A 19,957-nucleotide genomic window follows, 5' to 3' on the forward strand; every position below is an offset into this window, starting at 1 on the left:
GGGTGGAGCATATATGGGACTAGTGATGGGATGTGGTGTCTCTGGCTTCTGAGTCACAGGTTTGAATCCAGGCTGTCTGGGTAAGTGACTGACATCAGGTAATATGTGATGCTTTTCAGAAAGGGGCAACAAAAGAAGCCTTTTTGCCTTGGCTGTTCTTGCATAGGTAATGTTTCCCCCTTGCAGTGTATTTTGATGGGCACACCACACCTATTTCCACACAGCTCAGTAGCTTTTGTGGCATTCAGTACATGACAAAAAAGGGCTACCCTTAACTGCATTCTGCAAGTCACTTTTTTGGAATTCAAATTTTGAGTTACGGTGAGGAGCATGCATCTGCTGGATCCCAGCTTTGTGGCCCTCTGCAAACCATTTTATCTAGCAACCCTAAAGAACTACAGCTAAGTTCATAAACCACATGATGTGTTTTCCATCTGCAGCAAGCTGGAACGTTACAAACCATTTTCTGTGCAGTCTGGGTGACTTTAAGCTTGAGCTTAAGCTTAAAGTCACTTAAAAGTCCCCATTTGTAGCCATGAGATCTGCAGGTATTGAGTAACTAATAAAAATAGGTTGGATATGCCTCAGATTAGATACCCCAGAAATCAAAATGCATGGTACTACTGCCTCTTTGTGAAAACTTTGGCTTAGTGCCTACACCCGTTTTCAGCAAGGAGGGAAGATGACATTGCTGCAGATTTTTTTCCTTGCTGTGAGGAGCTAGCCAAGGTAAACATGCAACAAGGAGGAAATTGCTGAAGGGATCCATCTTGGAGTGGCAGAATCTATTGAAAAAAGGAAAGGGGATACCTGAGCCAACAGTCCTTTCTGAAGCCCTTTCATGTGTGTGCTGCTCAAGCTGAAGCCTCAACTTTTGATATCTCAAGATGGTTGGCAGTGAGCAGACTTTGCTCTGGCTGATGCAGACTCAAATCTTGTTCCCTTCCATAGGGGTTGCACCTCTATCCCTGAGAGCAGGATTTGGCCTTGTGAGTGGTTCTGCCCACTGATGCAGTTGATGATACATGCTTGGAGAAAGGGGAGAATGCAAATTCCCTGTAGGGAGGCAACCGCCAGCCATGTAAACAAAGAAGCCTTCTGGGTGTGCAGCAGTCAGCCCACTTGAGCTGCTGTTTCCATGGTATACCAGATGCTTTAAAATATGCTTTCTTCAGGGAAAGAAGCTTTTCATACTCCTGCATTACCTTATTTGATAATGGGCTGTCATCAGGCTGGTACCTCACTGTAGAGGCCACATGCAGCAAGTCCCCTCTGCTCCAACCCTTTTCTGAGTTGATGATAATTCATATTCTGCAGCTGCCATGCAAAGAAAAAGCTAAGTAATTACCTTATTTTTGTGAGTGACTTTAATGTGCTACAGTTCCTCCTGATGTACATGGTGTCATATGTAATACTGCCCATTGTTCTGCTATTGTTTCCTCCTGTTTTCCCAAAATCATATGGTTCCATTTTCCCCTGATTATTCCCTCCTAACCCTCACATTGCTTCATTATAGCTCCTCTGTTACAGCTGTTTAAGCCACTGGGTACACCTCAGCAGGCACCATTTCTGAGTTAGCTTCCTCTCCTTGTGTTTACCCACTGGGTGATCCTGAGTCAAAGAGAGGTCTGTTTTTCTACGTTTTCTTGTAAAACAGTTGCTACTAGTAGGCAGATGCTTAGTTGTCCCATAGGTACTAAGTACAATTGCGATTATAAACCTGGACAAACCTGAAATAATGAGCTTTGGAGCAGATTGACCTCAGCTAGTGTAAATAAGTTAGCAAAAGCTCTTACGTGGCTTGCTGTGCTTCAAACATGACTCACAGGAGGAGGAGGAGGATGTTTTCAAGGTACCTGTCTACTGGAAGCTGTGTTCAAGGATGGTACTGCAAAACTGGCAGAACTATATGGACGTGGCATATCCCCTCATTGTGTACTGGGACTGTCAGGTTCATTGGCCTTCCTCATGGCTATCAAGAAGAAACAAAAGTGTGTTCATACAACCCCCACTTCCTCCAGCTGAAAGGCATACCTTGGCTTATAAGGGATGCATGCACAAATTCTCTCTGCCTGGCCCATGCTCCTGCCACTGCCGCCTTCCAGGGATTCATGTGCTGTTCGTTTGCTAATCCTTCCCAGGCAGCACAAGACCTGCTCCCGAGTGCTCACCATGCCTGTGAAGGGACATGGACAGCAGAGGCAGGCAGTGGTGTGGATGTGTGTGTGATAGTGCAGGATATGAGAAGGTGCCCCAGAGCATAGAGAACAAGTACTTTTTTTAACTCCTGAAGATGCTTTCTCGCAATCTTTCCCAGATACCTTTCAATTCCTTCTCTCCCCCCATCTTGCAAGCTTGTACTTCTTACTTTGCAGAAGAAAAAGTAAGTGTGGTTAATTTTAAGCCAGTGCAATCATTTAGGAGACCTGGAGGTAGAAAACCAGTTACTGTTTAACAGCCCTGATTTGAAATGTGTTCTGCCTGACCCCTCTACTGTAGTGAGCCAGAAGCAGCGCTTCCAAGAAGCCGGCTTTCTGGAAGGCTTTTTCACTGAATCATTTAAAGCCTAGGCTTCTTGTAAATGTTAATATCCTGCTGGCTCACTGGAATGCAGCTGCTGGATACAGCAAGTGTAGTACCTATGTGCGTGTTCGCAATCCAAAGCGAAACTTGGCAGGCAAGGTTCAAGCTGTAGTTTGGGATATCCTTGCTGAAGGTTCTGGCTAGGCGGCAAGTCGGCTGGAGGGCAGACCTGCTTTGGTGTTGTCTCACAAGACTGGAAGTCCCTCTGCCCTGAGCTACAGATACTGTTGGGCTAACAGCAGTGTCTTGTATCCCGTGTCGGGCTGTGCCCCGTAATGCAGAGCGGTGCCCAGTGCCTCGGCGCTGCTGTCGGTGTCAGCAGTGTGTGGGCAGGCTGGCTTCGCTCTCCCAGGCAAAGCGGTCAGGGTGCACCGGTGTGCCGAGCCTGCTTCACCCAGCCTTAGGTGGCTACCTGGAGAGTAGCGCCGAGGGGAATCTGGCCAAAGGATTTCCCCTTGCACCAGCAGGGCAAGGCAGCAGGCGACCTTCGTCATGCTGAAATCACAGCAATTGCAGGCTGACACCCTGCTCCTGCTGCAGCATTGCTATAGCAAAATGCAGGTTGGTGTGACTGTGTACGTACCTTTTCCGTTCCCTCGATGTCTGCAGATAAAAGCCTTTTTGAGTTAGCTGTGTGTATTGGTGGTACTACAAAGGCTTTGTCCACCTTAGTATCTGTGTGCTAATAGATGAGGCTTTTCTGCTTACCTTAGCAGTAAAGTATTTTTCAGGTGAGAATATATATTTTCTTCCAGCAATCTTCTAAACCACCTTCTTCATAATTTTATCTTCAGTGTGTTTTCTTACATGCCATCCAGTGCTTTAGCTTTTTGTAGCTTAAGGAAAACCTGCAGTTCTTGCCTTTAACCTGGAGACACATTGTCCTGTAGAATAAACATATTGCAAGTCCAGGATTATTTTTTTTAAAAAAAGCACAAATGTATTAAAAATAAAAAATAATAATTGAAGGGCTCTGTAAGAGGAGGACTGTGGGTGGTGGCAAGTGCTTTTCTCATTTGGGTGATAACCTAGTACCCCAGGGTAGTAACTAGAATAACTACTTTTGACTACCAGATTTTCTTTTGCTTAGTGTGGTAAAATGCTCCCAAAGCATACACATATTACGTGGTCTTATTTATTTATGTTTGTGGTTAATATATTTACAGTAGCTCTAGCTAATACTCTGCAGTATGTATTAAAAAAAAAAAGAAAGACTAAGAGGCATAAGTATTCTACTTTGTTAGTGAATTTTCTCTGAAGAATGAAGATAGATCACAATAGTCTTTCTTGATTTAATATAAATGCAGATTAATGCAGTCAAATGTGTTATTTTTCCATAAACAATTTACAAACACAATGCAGTATGATTCTCAAATATCAGACTTTTGTTAAAACAGACTTCTTTTTTTATTCACTTTTGGGGATACATTTTGCACACCTTCTTTGAGATTAATCAATTTGAAATCATTGAGGACACCAACACTTTAGTATAGTGGCAGGTTTATTTATATAAATGGATACCAATTTTCATCAATTATGAAAATGAAACCCAGTAAAAATTTTGGAAGTTTGTTAAAGTAAGTCTGCTTACTGTTCTGCAGAGTGTCAGTGTGCTAAACTCTAGCTACGCAGGTTTGGGGTTTTTTTTGGTAACGTAACTGAAACCAAACCAAGACCATCTTCTCACTTTCCCTGTGTTTCTCTTGTCTCCCTGTGTGTAATAAGTCACATACTTATTCTCTTACCAATTTATCCGTCACCTTTTCCATCCACATACACATTAGAAAAAAATCGTGAGTCAGGACCCCAGTCATGAAATCAATTAAAAAATAATAAATCATGAAATGGTAATATTTTGGAGTGTAAAACCCCGATAAAAGCATGTGTCATGGCTTTTCAGGTCTCTTTTGGGGTTGGGATTTTTTTTCAGTCATCATTTCTAGACTCTGCTGTCACAGATGGACAATGACAGAAAGGTAAGGTTATGAGATAATACCATGGTTCTCCTAGTTGAGGTTCAAAGTTTTGGTGTGAGTGTTAGAAACACTGTAACAAAGTTTATGTTAAGTACTGTTCTAAAATACTTTGATTTTTTTCTTTTCTCCAGGGTTTTTGGGAAAACCACACAAAACTCATAAGAGAGTATGGACCTGTTTGTGGGTAAGCTTAGTAGTGCCATCAGCTTTCTTCTTTTCTGGCTCTTGCTGTTTGGGTTTGTTGGGTGAGAGAGGAGAAAATGCCAAGATAAGATGTTCATCAAAATGCAGTGTGTGGTGTTTCAGCCTGGGGGACAGAGGTGGAGGTTGTTTGATTACATGCAGAAAGTAACCTTGGCTTATTTTAGTTCAGCATTTGGTGTTGGGCTTCATTATTGTCTTTCTAATTTTAATTATGCACATAAAAGTTTAGTCTTTTTCAGAACTGTACAAAGCTACCGGACTTCAATAATCTTTTTTCATCTGCATATTCTTTATACTTATGGTGAACAGTAGAAATAATAATTTATTATCTTAAAAAACCCCTCAGTTTATGTAATAGTATGAATTTGTCTTAGATGTTGATATCTATATTTACGCAAAATTCCTAAACTTAAAACACAATGAAGTACAGATTAGAAATGAGGCATTCCTCTCTCGGTAGCTCAACTGTGCTATCTTAGCAGTTTATTAGGAGTAAAGAGGGTTTAAGCAGTATATCCCTTCATACAAGCCCACATTTCTCTAAATGACATTTCTGTTCCAAGAACTACTTTTCAGTTGTCATAATTTTAAGTGGAAATGCAATTATTTCATGGTAGCTTCTATTGTTGTGGTCAGTTGGTATTTGTAGAACAACCATTATTTCAATATGTAAGTATCAAGCAATATCCACAAAGTACAATGTCAAATTTTTTTTGTTGTGTTCTGCAAGCAGTGTAAGATACTTGTAAGAGAGCATATATGAATGTGTGTGTGTGTGCATATTTGATCATAAATGATATAAATATGCTTTGTATGCTCTTCCAGCAAAAAACCTCTATCAGAAAGAAGTCAGATTCAGGCATATGAAGCAGTTGATGCTCCAGTCATAGCTGCCTTGTGGCATTTATGCTCAGCCCTAAGGACAAAGTCTGCAAGAAGTGATGGAAATAATGAATTCCAAGGGTTAGGTACTTGTCTAAGAGGAAATAATACAGTGCCTTGGATGGCCAGGAATGGGGAAAGATATTCATTAACACTGTGGCAATTTGTATCTTGTGTAACAAATGGAAAATGACGGAGGCTTATTATTTCCACGACCTTTGGTGTGATGCCCTTAAATGACAATAATGTTAGAACACTAGCATTTCATTCCTCAGTGTATTTCCCTGCTTATTAATACAATGCCTATTTTTTTTCTAAGCTGAATTTGAGACAACTTGCTATTTAGTCATCTGTCTGCTTACTCAGCCAGGCAGAAGCTATGTCATCAGAGAAAGAGATGTATAATTACAGTGTGTGAGAGGATAGATAGAAAGTTTCATTTTTCCAGTTTACCCACAATTCTTACAGAATGAAACCTCTGTGAGACTTGCATGGGCTGCAAAGCTGGATGATGGTCTAAGTGGTCAGCCAGGACAGTTCTGCCTCTTTGGGACCCTGTAGGTAGGAGGAGTGAGCAGAATGAGCATAACCATGTCCTATTTGTTGCATGCATTAAAAACTCAATGTGTGAGGGATCTAGTAGACTGGCGGAGAAAAAATGCTGCTTTCTGATGTCTCCCAGGAACACAAAGCTGGGGTCAAACATTGCTGTGCTTGAGGTAAGATTTATTTGTAGTTGAAGGAGGATGTTTTAAAACCTGGCTTGTGAGCTGCTGTTCAATAGGTGTAGTATGTGTCAGAGGGTATTTATCACAGTCCTGTCAACTAAAGAAATTCCTTCTCCTTCCTTATACAACTGTGTGATTCTTCCTGTGATTCTTTGAAATAGGTAGTGTGTTTATGTGTATGGTCCCAGCAAAGTATTGGATCTGGCAGTTAGAAGAAGATGTGGCGTTTTGCTTTTTCCAGATTGAAAACTGCTTTCCAATAAGCATAAAGAGCAATGATCTTTATTTCTACAGTGGTGAAGTGAGTTGAATACAAATCTTTGGAACTGAAGCCTTTTTTTCTTTCTAAGGTCACTTGAATAGTCTGAATGATACCATCACAACTGTTTTCTTTTGTATGTGAATTGGTTTCCTTGACAACAGGATGTCAAATCAACTTTTCAGCTTTAATCAAGTCAAAACAATATATCCCTTCCATTCCAGAAGGCCTCAAGTCGTAGAGAATTATTTCAAGTGAGGCTTTTGTAGGTCACAAAAGCTTTTTTTTCCCCTTCACTCCCATGTGCAGATCCAAAGGAGAGGTGATGGTATTACTCTTTTTATAGAGAGGGACAATGCAAATAGTCTTCAGTTGTGTTTGCGTGCTGTGAAAACTGTCTGTTTTCATACAGAGATGGCCCAAGATGGAGGCCAAGGCAGAAACAAACAGCTCTGCTTTGGCGTGAAAGCAGAGTTGCAGCATTTCTGTTCAACGGGGGAATCCAAGCCACCGATGTGACTTCTGAAGAGACCCAGCAACAGAGTGGTAGTCTTTGGTTCAGCTTCAGTTTGGAGCACCTTCCATAAAAATATCTCCTCTCAAATATGTGTGCTGGTTCTCTGTAACAAAAATTAAAAGTGAAAAATATGCTATTTGGAAAGCAATATACTGATACATGTTAAAATTTGCTTTGAATATTCTCCTTTTTGTAGTAAGAGTTTTGCAGGAAAGTAGTCCTGGTTTCTGTGGAAATTAGTGACTCCTGTCACTTACTTTGTGGATGAACTTTGATGTTTTGTTACTTTATTTTCACCCCCACCATATCCCACTGTTCCATTTCAATTGTAGGTTATGGTTACTGATCAGAAATAGGTGGAGAGAGCAGACAGAGAAATAAAGAGCTTCTGGGTTGAAGAGGGGAAATAAAGGGGGAGAATTTACTTTGTGGAATTAGAAAAGCAATTACTACAACATGAGCAGAGCTGCAGAGGCAGTGTGTTAATTTTACTTTATATATACAGTTCATATGCATTTGACCCCTCTACTATGATTGCATCATTATGACTTTATAGCACTGTAAGCATGTGTTGCTGATCTGGAGATGGAGAATAGCACCAAAATAAGTAATATACTCTTGGCCCAACGACATGCTATTGAAGGAACAGAAAATATGATACAGCCCCAAGCAGGCAGGTGATTGCCTCTGGGATGAATGAGAACCCATTCTGCCTCCAACAGTAGCAATGCATTTGGATAAGGGGAAGAGTGTAAGAGTTCATAACATAGACCTCACCACATATAATCAAACAGTAAGAACAGAAGATTAAAATTCAGCGCAATTTGTAGGGTGACACACTTTCTTCATGTCCTTTTGCATCTGAAACAGTTTGCAGCAGGTCAAACTCTATTCTTATTCTTCCTTCACTTCAACCTACTGTGAAAAGTCTGAACAACTATGTAGTAGAATAAGTGCTAAATAGGACGAGAACAAAATAAGGCAGAGACAAAGAGGTGGGTCTATGAGCAGCTAGAGGATGGAGTTTGTATTAAACCACTTCTAGAAAGCAGAAGACAATCTGAGTATTTGAGCACAGGGTGGTCAGGCTGTGAACTGGCAAAGGGAGGCAACAAGCTCAAAATCTGCATTTTTAAACAGGAGGAGGAATTAATGAGAACATTCCTGACAAGAACCAGCTGTAAACCATTTCCAATCACAAATAAAACCACCAGCAGGAAACTGCATCTACCCATGCTGAGCCTCTGCTGGGCTCCAGCATAAGCAGACCAGGATCAGCACAGTACCACAGAAACCATCTCAAGGTACAGGCCCTCCTGAAGCATCTTGTGAACACACAGATGTGGATGGAGCTCCGTTTCTATATGAAGAGTATCTTGCTTGCCAGTGGGTTACTTCAGCATTTTTAAGACACAGAAAGCAACTTAAAACAGGACAGGCATTTTTTTCTTAAGGTGTCTATGGGATTACTCAATTATTCCTGATCTGTGTATGGTGGGTGTTTTTTTTCCTTAAACATATCCTAATATTCCTTAAATGATTTCCTAATAAGCTACTACTGGAGCCAAGATCAAGCCTGGTCACTTAAGTGATTGGGTGGTTTAAAGGATTGGGATAGATTGTGGAGGCAGTCACTAACTTGAAACGTGTCCAGGGGTGAGTTGTGATTGTAAACCATGCTGGCAGCTGACAGCTTTTCAGAAGTCTATGCAGCCAGAGTTAGCTCTGTCCTAACGCTTGAATTCTCTTCTCACCAAAAAAGGTTGTTGCGGATGGCACTAGTTAGCATTTCTGCAGATGAGTCCATAATCAAACAGTTGTGAACAAGGCACAGGCTGTTCTCACTGCAGCTCCTGGCCACTGCACCAGGACCGAGGCGCACTGGATACTCATTGTGGAGGTCTGGGGCTTTCCCTTTCTGTGTACAGAAGGTGGATGTGCATTTCTGGGATTTGGGCCTCTAGAACTTTTCTCAAAGTCTGTCCTCCTCAAATACCTCAGAGCAAACCTATGGTGGATAGGGGCAGGATCTCCTCCTGCAGGTAACAGCTGATGTCTTCATCATGCAGTTAATTTACCCGAAGAAACAGTGTCTTTATTGCCATTTTAATTTAATTTTTTTTTATCCCTCTGTGTTTCTAGCCTTATTCTGCTTTATACAGAAAGAGTAATCCCAGGACAAGTAATCTCATCTTTTTCTCTGAAGGCTCATGTAAAGAAATAATTTGTTTTATGAAACAATCTTATCCTGTTTGATTTCCTCTTTTGCACTGAGGGTCTAATGAACTTGCTACCTCTGCTGTGGTCCTTCATTTATTTTGGCATTTTAAAGAATTGACTTTTTATATTTCAGCTAGAGAATATCATACGTGGGCAAGGATGGGGGGAGGGAAGAAAACAGGCTTCCTCTTTTCTGATATATAGCTCTTCATAATCTCTGTTTCACATTTAACCTGATAAAGATTTTTGGTAGCCTTGCTTGCTTGGATTTTTGTTTTCTTACAGAGTGATACACATTTTTGGCCAGAGTCGAGTCTTTCATATTTCATCAAGATTTATTTTTTCTCAGTGTGTTTCCTCATTTGTGTATTGTGATAAGTTCCTTTTGATTCTAAAGGATTGTTGATGATCGGCCCCAAAATTGCTATTGTGAATTAGTTACCTCTTTTTTCCTTTAAATACTTTTTACTTTAAATACCTGCAAACAGTACAGCAGAACCCTTAAACATGTGCCTAACTTTGAGCACCTGAGTAATCCCATTAAAGCCAATGGTATTACTCAATACGCTTCAAGTTAGGCAGAAGTTTATCTACCTTGCTGAATCAGGACCATAAAAGAAACAGTTGCATTTGTGCCTGAAAAATACTGTCTGCTGTTGGTACGCATAAACACCTAGGTTTATTGTAGCTGAAAGTTAATGGGAAGAAAAATATTTCTTCCCCCTCCCCACCCTCTCGTTTGACAGCACTTTGCATGTAGACAGCTATATTGCTGCTCTGTGCAATGTGCTAGCCATTCTCTCTGAAACGGAAAAGATCATCTCAAAAATTGATTGAACAGTAGGAGCATCTTAACATTGTTAAATTAAACTTTCAGACCCCTTCTTTCCTTGTTCTTTTAATTAACACTTTCAGAATTTGTTAATAGTAACCTATTTTTTAGAAGCTGTCTTGTAAAAAAGAGTGAAACTCAACAATAATCCTGGCAGAAATGTAGTGTCACAGTACAATGCCACATCTCCAAGTGACCCCACACACTTAAACATAATTAGGTATTGGTTATAGTTAGTTCCAATGATTAAATCAAGCTGCTGGAATGAGTCATGTGAGTTACTTATGGGTATATCATCACCAGTTTCTCCTCTTCTCGCTAGAGCTAATTGGTCTTAAAAACATAGCCTTTTATGGGACTGCTGCCTAAAGATTTACCCAAAAGGTGGCATACAACACTGTTCTGAGAATTGGAGTCTACTGTTATTGTTACAGTTGTAATCGTTTTTGTGGGCTGCCTGATCATTATGGAGTATTTTACGTTCTGTGTACAGAGACCTGTGGGATGCAGTTTATAGACAGAATTTATGGTAAATTAGTTGGCTAGTTTAATTCTGGAATGTTTCAAATGTACTTAGGTCTCTGGAACATTGCAAATTGATGCTTAGTGTACTAGTAATGTTGAAGATATTAATTAATGAGCTCGTCTTAGTCATGGACAAATCTTATATGTGGACTATGACACACACACACCCCCCCCATGAGAAACATGCAAATTGAGCTTGTCTAATCTGTGATGGTGGTAAGTTTTTTACTGTAGCCTCTTTCTGTTCTGGTCAGGCCCAGGGACACTGTGTTCTAGGTATTCAGAGACAGAGACTCAAAGGCCTACTAAAATGTCACAGTCCCAGCCCTCAGAGCAGGCAAAGCCATTTGGATGGAAAAGTTTGATGTGAGTGGTAAACTCTTCCGCGTGCAAAGATTTCAGTCTCTTCTCTGAGACTCCAGACATTGCCCTGGGGTGGCTGAGCTGCCGGAATGTGCTCACTGCTGCGCTTTTTCCAAGTTTCTTTCCTCCATCCATGACTGCCCCATGACTCTACTGCAGCTGTTCAAGCCAACGTAAGTCAAAGACCTGATGTAATCTTTTACACCTGTGGAAAGAGAGTGTGAAATCCAACCAAATGAGACACACATTTTATATGCTCTTGGCAAGGCAGCAAAGGACAGTGCTTGTCACCTGCACAGTGTCCCTGATGCTCGTTCCTGTATTCAACAGTATGTGCAAACTACTGTGGTTGCAGCTTCAGTGTGTTTGTGCAGAAGGAAATCTCCTGACTGGTATGGCTCCACTGAGATGGCTTTGGCCAGATGCAGAAGGGCTTCTGTGGGGTTGGCCAGAAATGTGTCAGCTCCTAAGACTGATAAGGGAAGAACAGAGCGGGCCTTTGTACCATATCTTAGCATCTGAAGAACCTGATTAAACCTTGGTCTGCTTCTGCATGTGCTGGTAGCAGCTGTAGCTAGGAGGAGGTTTCACTTTGCTTCTGAGGAGGTGTTTCTTTGTTCCCGTTTCCTTGCATGTTGGTAGTGCAGCACTTAGCTGTTAAAACACAGTCCTTGTGAGCTCCAGGTTAAAATTATTTGAAAACTGAAATTTCTTTTGAAAACATGCTGCCTGAGGAGCGTTTTCCAGCTAATATACTGCACAGGTGACCTTTGATCTGTACTGCCTGCTTCTTAGCTAATTAATGCTTAAATTCATTATTTTAAAGGGCTTGGGATGAGACTGCTAAACAGATTGCCTCTTCTTACCATGTAACACTGTCATGATCAGCACCTGCATACCAGACTGTGTCATCCTAATTCAAGGCAGGGGGAGAAAATATTCAGAGTAACCCCACAGTTATAAAAGGTATTTTCCTAGACTTAATTTCACCTTGATCTGCCCCTCTCCACCATCTACCAAAGCCTGCATTTGTTAATCTTCTTAACAGGCTGTAAAGTCCACCTTGTAATTTTTCCCCTCTTTTCACCACTTGGGAAGAAGCAGGCTGAGGGCTTTTAAAAGCCTGAAAAATCTGAGGCATTGTTTCAGTATTCCAATCCTATTAGACAGTATGGGAAAACAGCAGTATTGTGGATTTTGCGGTGCATATTAAACACTTTCATTAGAATTTCCTGCAGCACTGAGAAGTATTGATGCAAACCTGAAGTGGATAAATACAATATGTAATGTTCAGTAGCTATTAATGGTCTCTGGTTTCACCCGCTATGTATCTGATTATGACCTGGTGTTCCCAGTGCCATGCATGGTAATTTTTAAATGAAGTTCCTGAATCATTTCCCCTACTCTGCACAGAGGGAGGAAAATACATCATCCCTCCCAACATGTGTGTGTGTCTGTGACCCCTTCCCTTTCTTGGCAGCCCTTGAAGCAGATGAACTTTAAACTAATGCTGTAACTCAGGAGCTCCTCCTGCTCTCCTTGGTTGCCTAGCATTTCACAGGAGTCAGGTTGCTGCCTCTCCAGGTGACTCCCTCCTGCCACTTTATTACCCTTCTTTGTGGCAGCCCAAAGAAATCTAGAAGCAGCTTGTGACTGCTTTCTGGTGTGCCATGAGAAACATCAAGCAAAAGGGATTCCCCCCCCCCCCCCCCCCCCCCCCAGTATGTCCCCCACTAGGGGCTGGAGAAGAAGGATGCAGAAAAGAAGCTGCAAATCAGTGGCCTGTTGCATGTCCCTGTTCTCTGCAAGCCCCAGCACAGGCTGAAGCATCCACGGCTCTGTCGCCTCCTCATGCTCATCTGCCAGGAGCTCCAGGATGCAGATGCTGGTTAGACCCTCTCTCCCCATGCCGGAGAGTACTCAGACAAGACTTTGTGGGGCCTCTGCACCTTAGGACACCAAAGCATTGCACAGGAATGAAATGGGAGTGTCTCTTATTTAGTTTCTTAGAAATAGCCATATTTTCCTCTTTGAGAATGACCACGCTTTGTCAGGTATCTATGTAGGTTCTTTCCATCAGTTGCTGCCTGTTGTCCTTTGACAGTGCCACCACTTTGTTGGTCTGGACTTTGTTTTGTTTTTTCTTTTTACATTGACAGCCTTGCCTTGTAGGCTTTGCAATCATGCTTCTTGCTGTGACTTTTTTCTCCCCTAAATATTTGCTCTGGCTTCATTTTCTCTGTCTTAATTCTCTCCATCCTCTTTAGCTCTACGCTACCTTTCCTCCATGCTCTAATCTTTATTCTTTCCTGTTTTTCTTATCCATGTAGAACTGAAAACAGTAACATGACCTGACAATTTTTACGTCATTCCAAGGGTTTTATGTACTTCCATAAATCTCTTCATTACTTTTTTTATTGTTTTGTCATATATAGGTTTTAGTTTTTTCCTCTACCTTATTAGTCTGGGGATCAATTTTAGTGTACTATGTTTTATTAGTAGTAAGGGGAACAAAATACCTCCTTTTTCTTTGTTGGTTTGGCACCATCTTCAAATTACCCTTTTTCTCTGTTTGACTACCTCTCTGCATTCCCTGGAGAGTCTGCTTTATGTGACCTTCTGCTGGTACTGAACTGGGTATGATTTCATCAGGCAACAGGCAAAAGTGTACCCCACTACAGAGGAAGATGTTGTTTTCAGCTGTTATTCTATTTTTCTTTTTTTCTTCTAGTTTAGAGAGTGTGGAATGAGCTGAGCCACCATTATACTGGGGATTGTGAATCTTTCCTTCCATTAAATTTGGTGGCAAAACCTGAAGGCTTGTCTTGAAGGAGGATTTTAGTCATACTGATGAAATTGTACTGGAGTAATTAAACTGCTACAGTAAAGAAACAGCCTCCCATAGACAGACGCAGCAGTCCTGGAATGATACAAACTACATCAAGGAAAAAACTGACCATCTTCCCCAGCAATTGTTGTATCTTTAGGGGTCTGTTCCCATAGGAGTTTTTTCTAGTCCAACTTCATTAAGATTCAAATCATATCCTGTCCCAGAATCTCCTCTTTCCCCCATGTAAAGAAGCCTGAAAACAGTGGTCTGGACCTTCAAGCTGTTGTTTACTTCAGTGTAGCTCCATTAAAGGCATAGAACCATGACTATTTGAGGATCTTCACCCAGTGTTTTTAGATGTCTCTCATGTTGTATAACTTCGATTTTTGGATGATGGTGCCTATTGAATAAAATCAGGTTTTGTACAGCAAATTTTAAGACATATCCAGACATCTTAAAGTAGTTTACAGAAAAAGGAGTGAGTTGGGAGCAATGTTCTGACTCTGTAAGGGCTAGCTGTAGACATTTTATCACTCAGCAATAATCCAAGCTTTTCTGTCAATGTTGGAATCTATTTTATTGCAAAAGGATCTTGGCAAGGACACTGGGAATTGCTGCAGAGTCTTTCAAAGTGACATTATGAGAGGTTCTCAGTTCTTTGGGACCTTTTATTGCATGGAACATCTTATGATGTCCCTCGGTGTGAAGGGCCAAAGTCAAATGTTATCAAAGCAGCCTAACAATTTTATACATCTGCTTGCTGTCCATTTGGCCCAGTAGGAAATAAGCTGTGCATGGGGCAGGAGGAAGAGAAAGTAGGTCTACAAGTGCAGCACAGAGGCAAATGTTAAAATAGGTCAGATAATAACGTAATGTCACATGGAAAGGCATTAGTCATTAAATATTGCATTACTTTATATTAAAATATTTTAAACTCTGATTTTTGAGGCAGTGTATTGCAAAATGGTAAGATTAATACTTGAAGCTCCTAAACTTATTCTACTAGAGACCCAACTTTTTTCCTGCCTCAGTAGCATCTGATCTGCCTTTGCCCAATTACTAGCGGGACTGGATTTTTGTCAATAGTGAAGAACAGAATCAAGTTTGTGAAACTGCTGTATCTTTTTCTAATGTTCATTTCCTTAGCAAAACATTTAAATAAATACATAGTTTGTAAGCCTTCAAGTAGACCCTGATAGATACACCACTGTGTTTATACATACTCACAGGACTGTTCTGAGCGTTGTGTTCAGCATATTTCCCCATCCCATGCCTCTGTTGAGCTTGCCATTTTGAATATTGGATTTCTGCAGGCAGCTGTTTACATGCTTTGCACCAGATGGCACCCCCAAAATTCAGAGGCTGCCCCTGCCTGCCGCCTCCTGACGGAGGGGTCAAAGCAGCAGGTTGTGCTGAGGTTGGAGGACAAGCAGGTGTTGCTGGTAATGCTAAAACTGCCATGCAGGCAGTGTTGTATATTTAACTGCAAGGTCTCTGCTGGATTAAAAAGGCTTCAGGTTGAGGAGAGCATGATCAATAATTACAAATATTAAAAGTGGTCCCTTGTCTTGCTTTCCTACCTTTTCCCCCTTCCTTCTTTGCCTACAGGACACGAAGCAACTGAATCCCCCAGACGATTGCTCATGCATTTACATTTTCATTTGCTTGGTTTATAGCAAGATTGTTCCAGCTTTTGGGAGGGACAGCTATCAAAGACGTACAGGCACTGCCATTGTGTTTTATTGTTCCAGTCCATTTTTCCCTGTGAATGCAGGTGGGAGTTTTTCAGTGGGCTGGTTTTGTATTTTTGCTTTCTCTTTCTTCTAAGCATTTATAACCCTTTTATTGTCAGTCTTCAATCATTTTTGATAGATCAATATATTCAATGGTGGTTCATCCTCCAGTTGTGCTTGAGGTTTGGGTTTGTTTTTTGTTGTTTTTTTTTCTTTGTTTATAGGGGTTATGAATAGATTCAGTGGGTTGTATCTCTGCTATACCTCTGCAGTTGTGTGAGGATCAAGTCACTTCATCTTGCCCTAATATCTGTATATTTAGAAGCCATATGAAGTGGTTACATTGGTCTGCTTTCAAATCTACTTGTTTCCCCCTTTTTCTAGGTAGACTTTGAACAATTAAAAATCTAATTTTTGGTTCAGAAATGTTCTCCTCAGAAATCCTAAATATGACTGCTGGTGTTTCATGCATGCTCAGCCATTTGGAGGGATGGCTTTAGGAAACTGCTCCAGCAGAATCCAAAGATCCAGAGGGTTTGGGGAGTAACATAGCAAAGTAATGTTGGGTGATAACTTTTACTGAGATGACTCAGAAATGAGAGAGGTCCACAGGAGTCCTGAGGTGTTTAGCCAAGCAGCTGTGACTGAGCTAAAGAGGAGAAATTCTTGAGTCTACATCTCACTTATGTCCCATGGCATCCAGATGCAGGCCCAGGACAGCTGTTTAATGCAGCTGTGAAGAGAGCTCAAACATGTGCAATGTGCACGTGGGGATCGGGTGCCAGGGTTGGTGTGATACACTGCACGCTGGCTGGCCATCAGGAGGAGGAGGCGGGTGAACAGGACCTGCTGTTCCACAGTGAAAGAGTAAGTCTGTGGAAGAGGAGAGGGCTAGATACACTCTTCCATTTTCAGGGATTTGGGTTGTTTCAGGGTACAATGACGTATATGACATTTGTTATACAATCGCCCTCTTTTCCCCCTCAAAACAAAGAAAGCAGCAAAAGAAGCATGTTTGTTACAACTGATAGTATGTACAACGTGGTAAATGGAAAATAGGTCAACTAGGCGGTGCTCTTACTAATATTACTGTTTGAAACATGATCTGTGATTTATGACTGTGTATTAAATATTGGGGAAAATCCCTGAACCTGCATGGATTTCAGCAAGGTTTGATAATTTAAACCAGGTGAGCATGTTAGCTGTTTGTAGGTTGTTATCCCCATAGTTGCCTTGCCAGAGCCGTGTACATCCTGTTGTTCAGCATGCACATTTTTAGGCTGAAATAATTTGCTGTGTTATGAAAGTCATGACTCAACTACTTCTCAGCAGTGTGTTGTCCATTTGTAACAGAAGATTTTCCTGGAAGTCATTACTTTGGAGTGCCATTGTCAGCTGTACGCATCACTCCTGCTCCTCTTGTCCTTTGTGGTATAGATTTGCTTGTTGTTGTTAGGGAGGATGTTACCACTGATACACAAGCTATCGGGTTTTTCCATTTTCCTTCTCTTCTGTCTTTCTTGAATTGCAGATTCCTTTGTCTTCTGTGTGGTGCACTGAAAGAGGTTAGGAAATTTATCATGGTTATTTTTAATGGGTTTTTTAAGTCCGGCACGACACAGATTGAATTGATTCGGGAAAATTTCCTGGAGCTGCAGTGTTTTTTACTATTAAAATATTTTTTCATTGCAATTTTTCTGTAAGAAAATACATCTATTTTTTTCATTCTAGTTCTATAACAAAGCCCTGCTTTATAATGTTTCCACATGGTCAGATATTAGCCATTTCCCTAGATAATTTAGTTTGGTCATGTGTACAGCTAGCATTTTTATTGTAAAGAATTCTGCTAGTGGTTTCATGATAAATGTGTAAAGCATTGGGAAATTACTTTTACTGGGCTTAGTGTGCATTTAATAATACATTAACAAAATTAAATGGTTTTGTATGTAGATCTTAAGAATGTACAGAAAGTACACACTACCATAGGTATGCAAGGATTTTAAAAAATGAATCTTTCCTGTATGCATTTTGTATGCTGTAGCAAAAAAAAAAGTACATTCCCAGAAGCTCAGTAGGTGGTTGCTATCCTTTTTTTTTTTTTTTAATTTGTTTTGACTTATTTTTTTCAGACAGAGTAGGAAAAAAACCCCAAGTCCCAATGACTATTCCCCCCTCATGGCCAGTCTGGCAAACCTTTACTTGCCTGCATAAGGCTGTCCAGTGTTGGCTGAGGTCTGTGTTTTTGTTGCATGCAAACAGATGAATGGGTTACCCGTTGCTTCCCACTTACGAAACCCTGCTTTCATTTGCTTAAACTTCAGATATCTTCAGGCTGGTAGCCATGACCAGGTCCAAATGTCTTGTTTCTTATTCAACAAAATGGTGTATGTATGTATAGTAATGCAAAAGTTAATTTGGCTTGCTCATTTAATTGTTCTATGTTTATGATGCAGTATATTGAGTCCTAGCTATTATTGAGGAATTAAAATATTCTAATATTAAGACAGTACTATTTCATAAATGCATTGCATTAACATAAAAAGAACAAAGGAATAAAAAGAGATGGTGTGCCATATATTGTAACTCTCATTGATTTAAGATCAAAATGCCAGTAAGGAGGAGTAGACTGAAAGAAAATTATGTATATGTTTTTCAAACACATGGGAAAATAAAATATTGTATCGTCCACCACTGCTGATCGTATTTACAGGAGGCAGATGAGCTGTCTTGCCTGCGAAGAAATCAAAGATAAAGTACAGAATTAAAACAAACAGAAACAGCCTACTGATTTTGAATGCTTCTGTTCTGAACGCCTCTTTTGAAGATATGTATGAGGACAGGACTTTTCAGCAGACAGAGATACTCTGTGTTTTCTGAAAACCTTTTCTTTCCTTCAGGGCTAAAATGGCTAACCAAAAGTGGAGATGAGAAAAACTCCAGTCACACTTGAGTCCTGGCCATGATAAGTAAAGTATATATGAGATGAAGGTTCCAGAAATGCAGACTTATGGATGGCTTTTCTTTGTACCCTGCTGCCATGTCTAAGGGAGGAAAAATAATACAAACCTCAATTTTATCATGGTCAGAAACACTTTCTGAGAGGCAGAAGTCAGATTACACATGTTTTGTCTTAGTCATCTTGAAGTGTTCTTGCTTATATGAAGTTTAATGATGGGCATGTAACTAGTAACTTTATTACAGTCAACCTGGTTTATAGTTTGCTGTATCTTGCGATGTCTCAGTATCACAAATTGTATTTAAATCCTTTGACCTCCTTCCTGTTTAATTTTCTCCATATGGTTGCACATATGCTCTCCTCTTTCTCCCCTCTTCCCAGATTTTCCTGGGAGCCTGCACCATGACATGCACATGCTCTCTTGCTTTCTGGGACATGGAGGATCTGCCCTGGCTTCATGGCCACCCGTTTGGATGGGTCCCTCCTGCTTGGCTAGAAAGCAGCCCTGCACTGCATGCCCCTCTTCTGCGTGTTGCCTTGGCCATATTATTTGAGGTACCATCACAGTCCTATCATCATCTTCAAGTGTGTTGCTCTATCTCCATTTATCTTACATGAAATGGCTGTAGCGCTGCCAGGGTAATACTGCCTGTTGTTTTCCAGAAATCACTTACCCGTCTGTCAAGGGAAGCTGCTTAGAGCTTCTAACTAGAAATCAGGATATGCACTCAGCAGATCCCTCTTCCTCCCTTATGTGGACAAAAAAGGTGGGGAAAAAGCTCCTCTGGTTTAGCCTGAGCAACATTGGCCGTTTATCCTCCTCAGCCATCGTGTAGGCATTTATTATTTTTCATTGTGCTGATAAAAACAGGTAGTACTGTTGAATACAGATAGTAGACCGATACAAATCCATGCAAATGAACACTGTGTAGATGGTGGCAAGTAAATTTTGGAGACACCAAAAGTTTGCTGTCTCCCAGAAGTAGCCTTCCCTAGAAATAGTGATCTAGCCTTCTGGAAATAGCAACCTGATGTTTTTTCTCTCAGGGTATGCCAAAGGAGTACTTTGGTAGTGAATTAGGTGCAAAGAGCCTGAGATGAGACTATTCTCACACCGTGTCTCACAAGCCCGCGGAAAGGCCAGGCACAGAAATATGCTGAAACCCACAGGAAATGTCTGCTGCGCCGTCACATGAGGTCAGTCAGGCATACTGTGCTTTAACGAGCACAGACAAAACAAGCTTTGGTGAAAATGTCACAGTCTAAACATGGGTAACAAAACACAGACTATTACAGTCCAAGCCTAGTGGGAAATACCATGGGAAAAGATTTAGAAACCACCTATGAGC

General features: G+C 40.9%; 1 protein-coding gene across 3 annotated transcripts in view; it reads left to right on the top strand.

Annotated features, from left to right (window-relative positions):
- Positions 1-19,957, top strand: part of TBXAS1 (thromboxane A synthase 1) — a 230,903-nt gene that overhangs the window by 75,460 nt on the left and 135,486 nt on the right. For all 3 annotated transcript variants that reach the window (XM_027799407.2, XM_005435041.3, XM_055712869.1), the window contains one exon: positions 4,691-4,743. In XM_027799407.2, the coding sequence (XP_027655208.1) occupies positions 4,691-4,743 (53 nt within the window). The remainder of the gene's footprint in view (positions 1-4,690; positions 4,744-19,957) is intronic.

This window comes from Falco cherrug, chromosome 5 (assembly GCF_023634085.1).
Source record: "Falco cherrug isolate bFalChe1 chromosome 5, bFalChe1.pri, whole genome shotgun sequence".
Lineage (NCBI taxonomy): Eukaryota > Metazoa > Chordata > Aves > Falconiformes > Falconidae > Falco > Falco cherrug.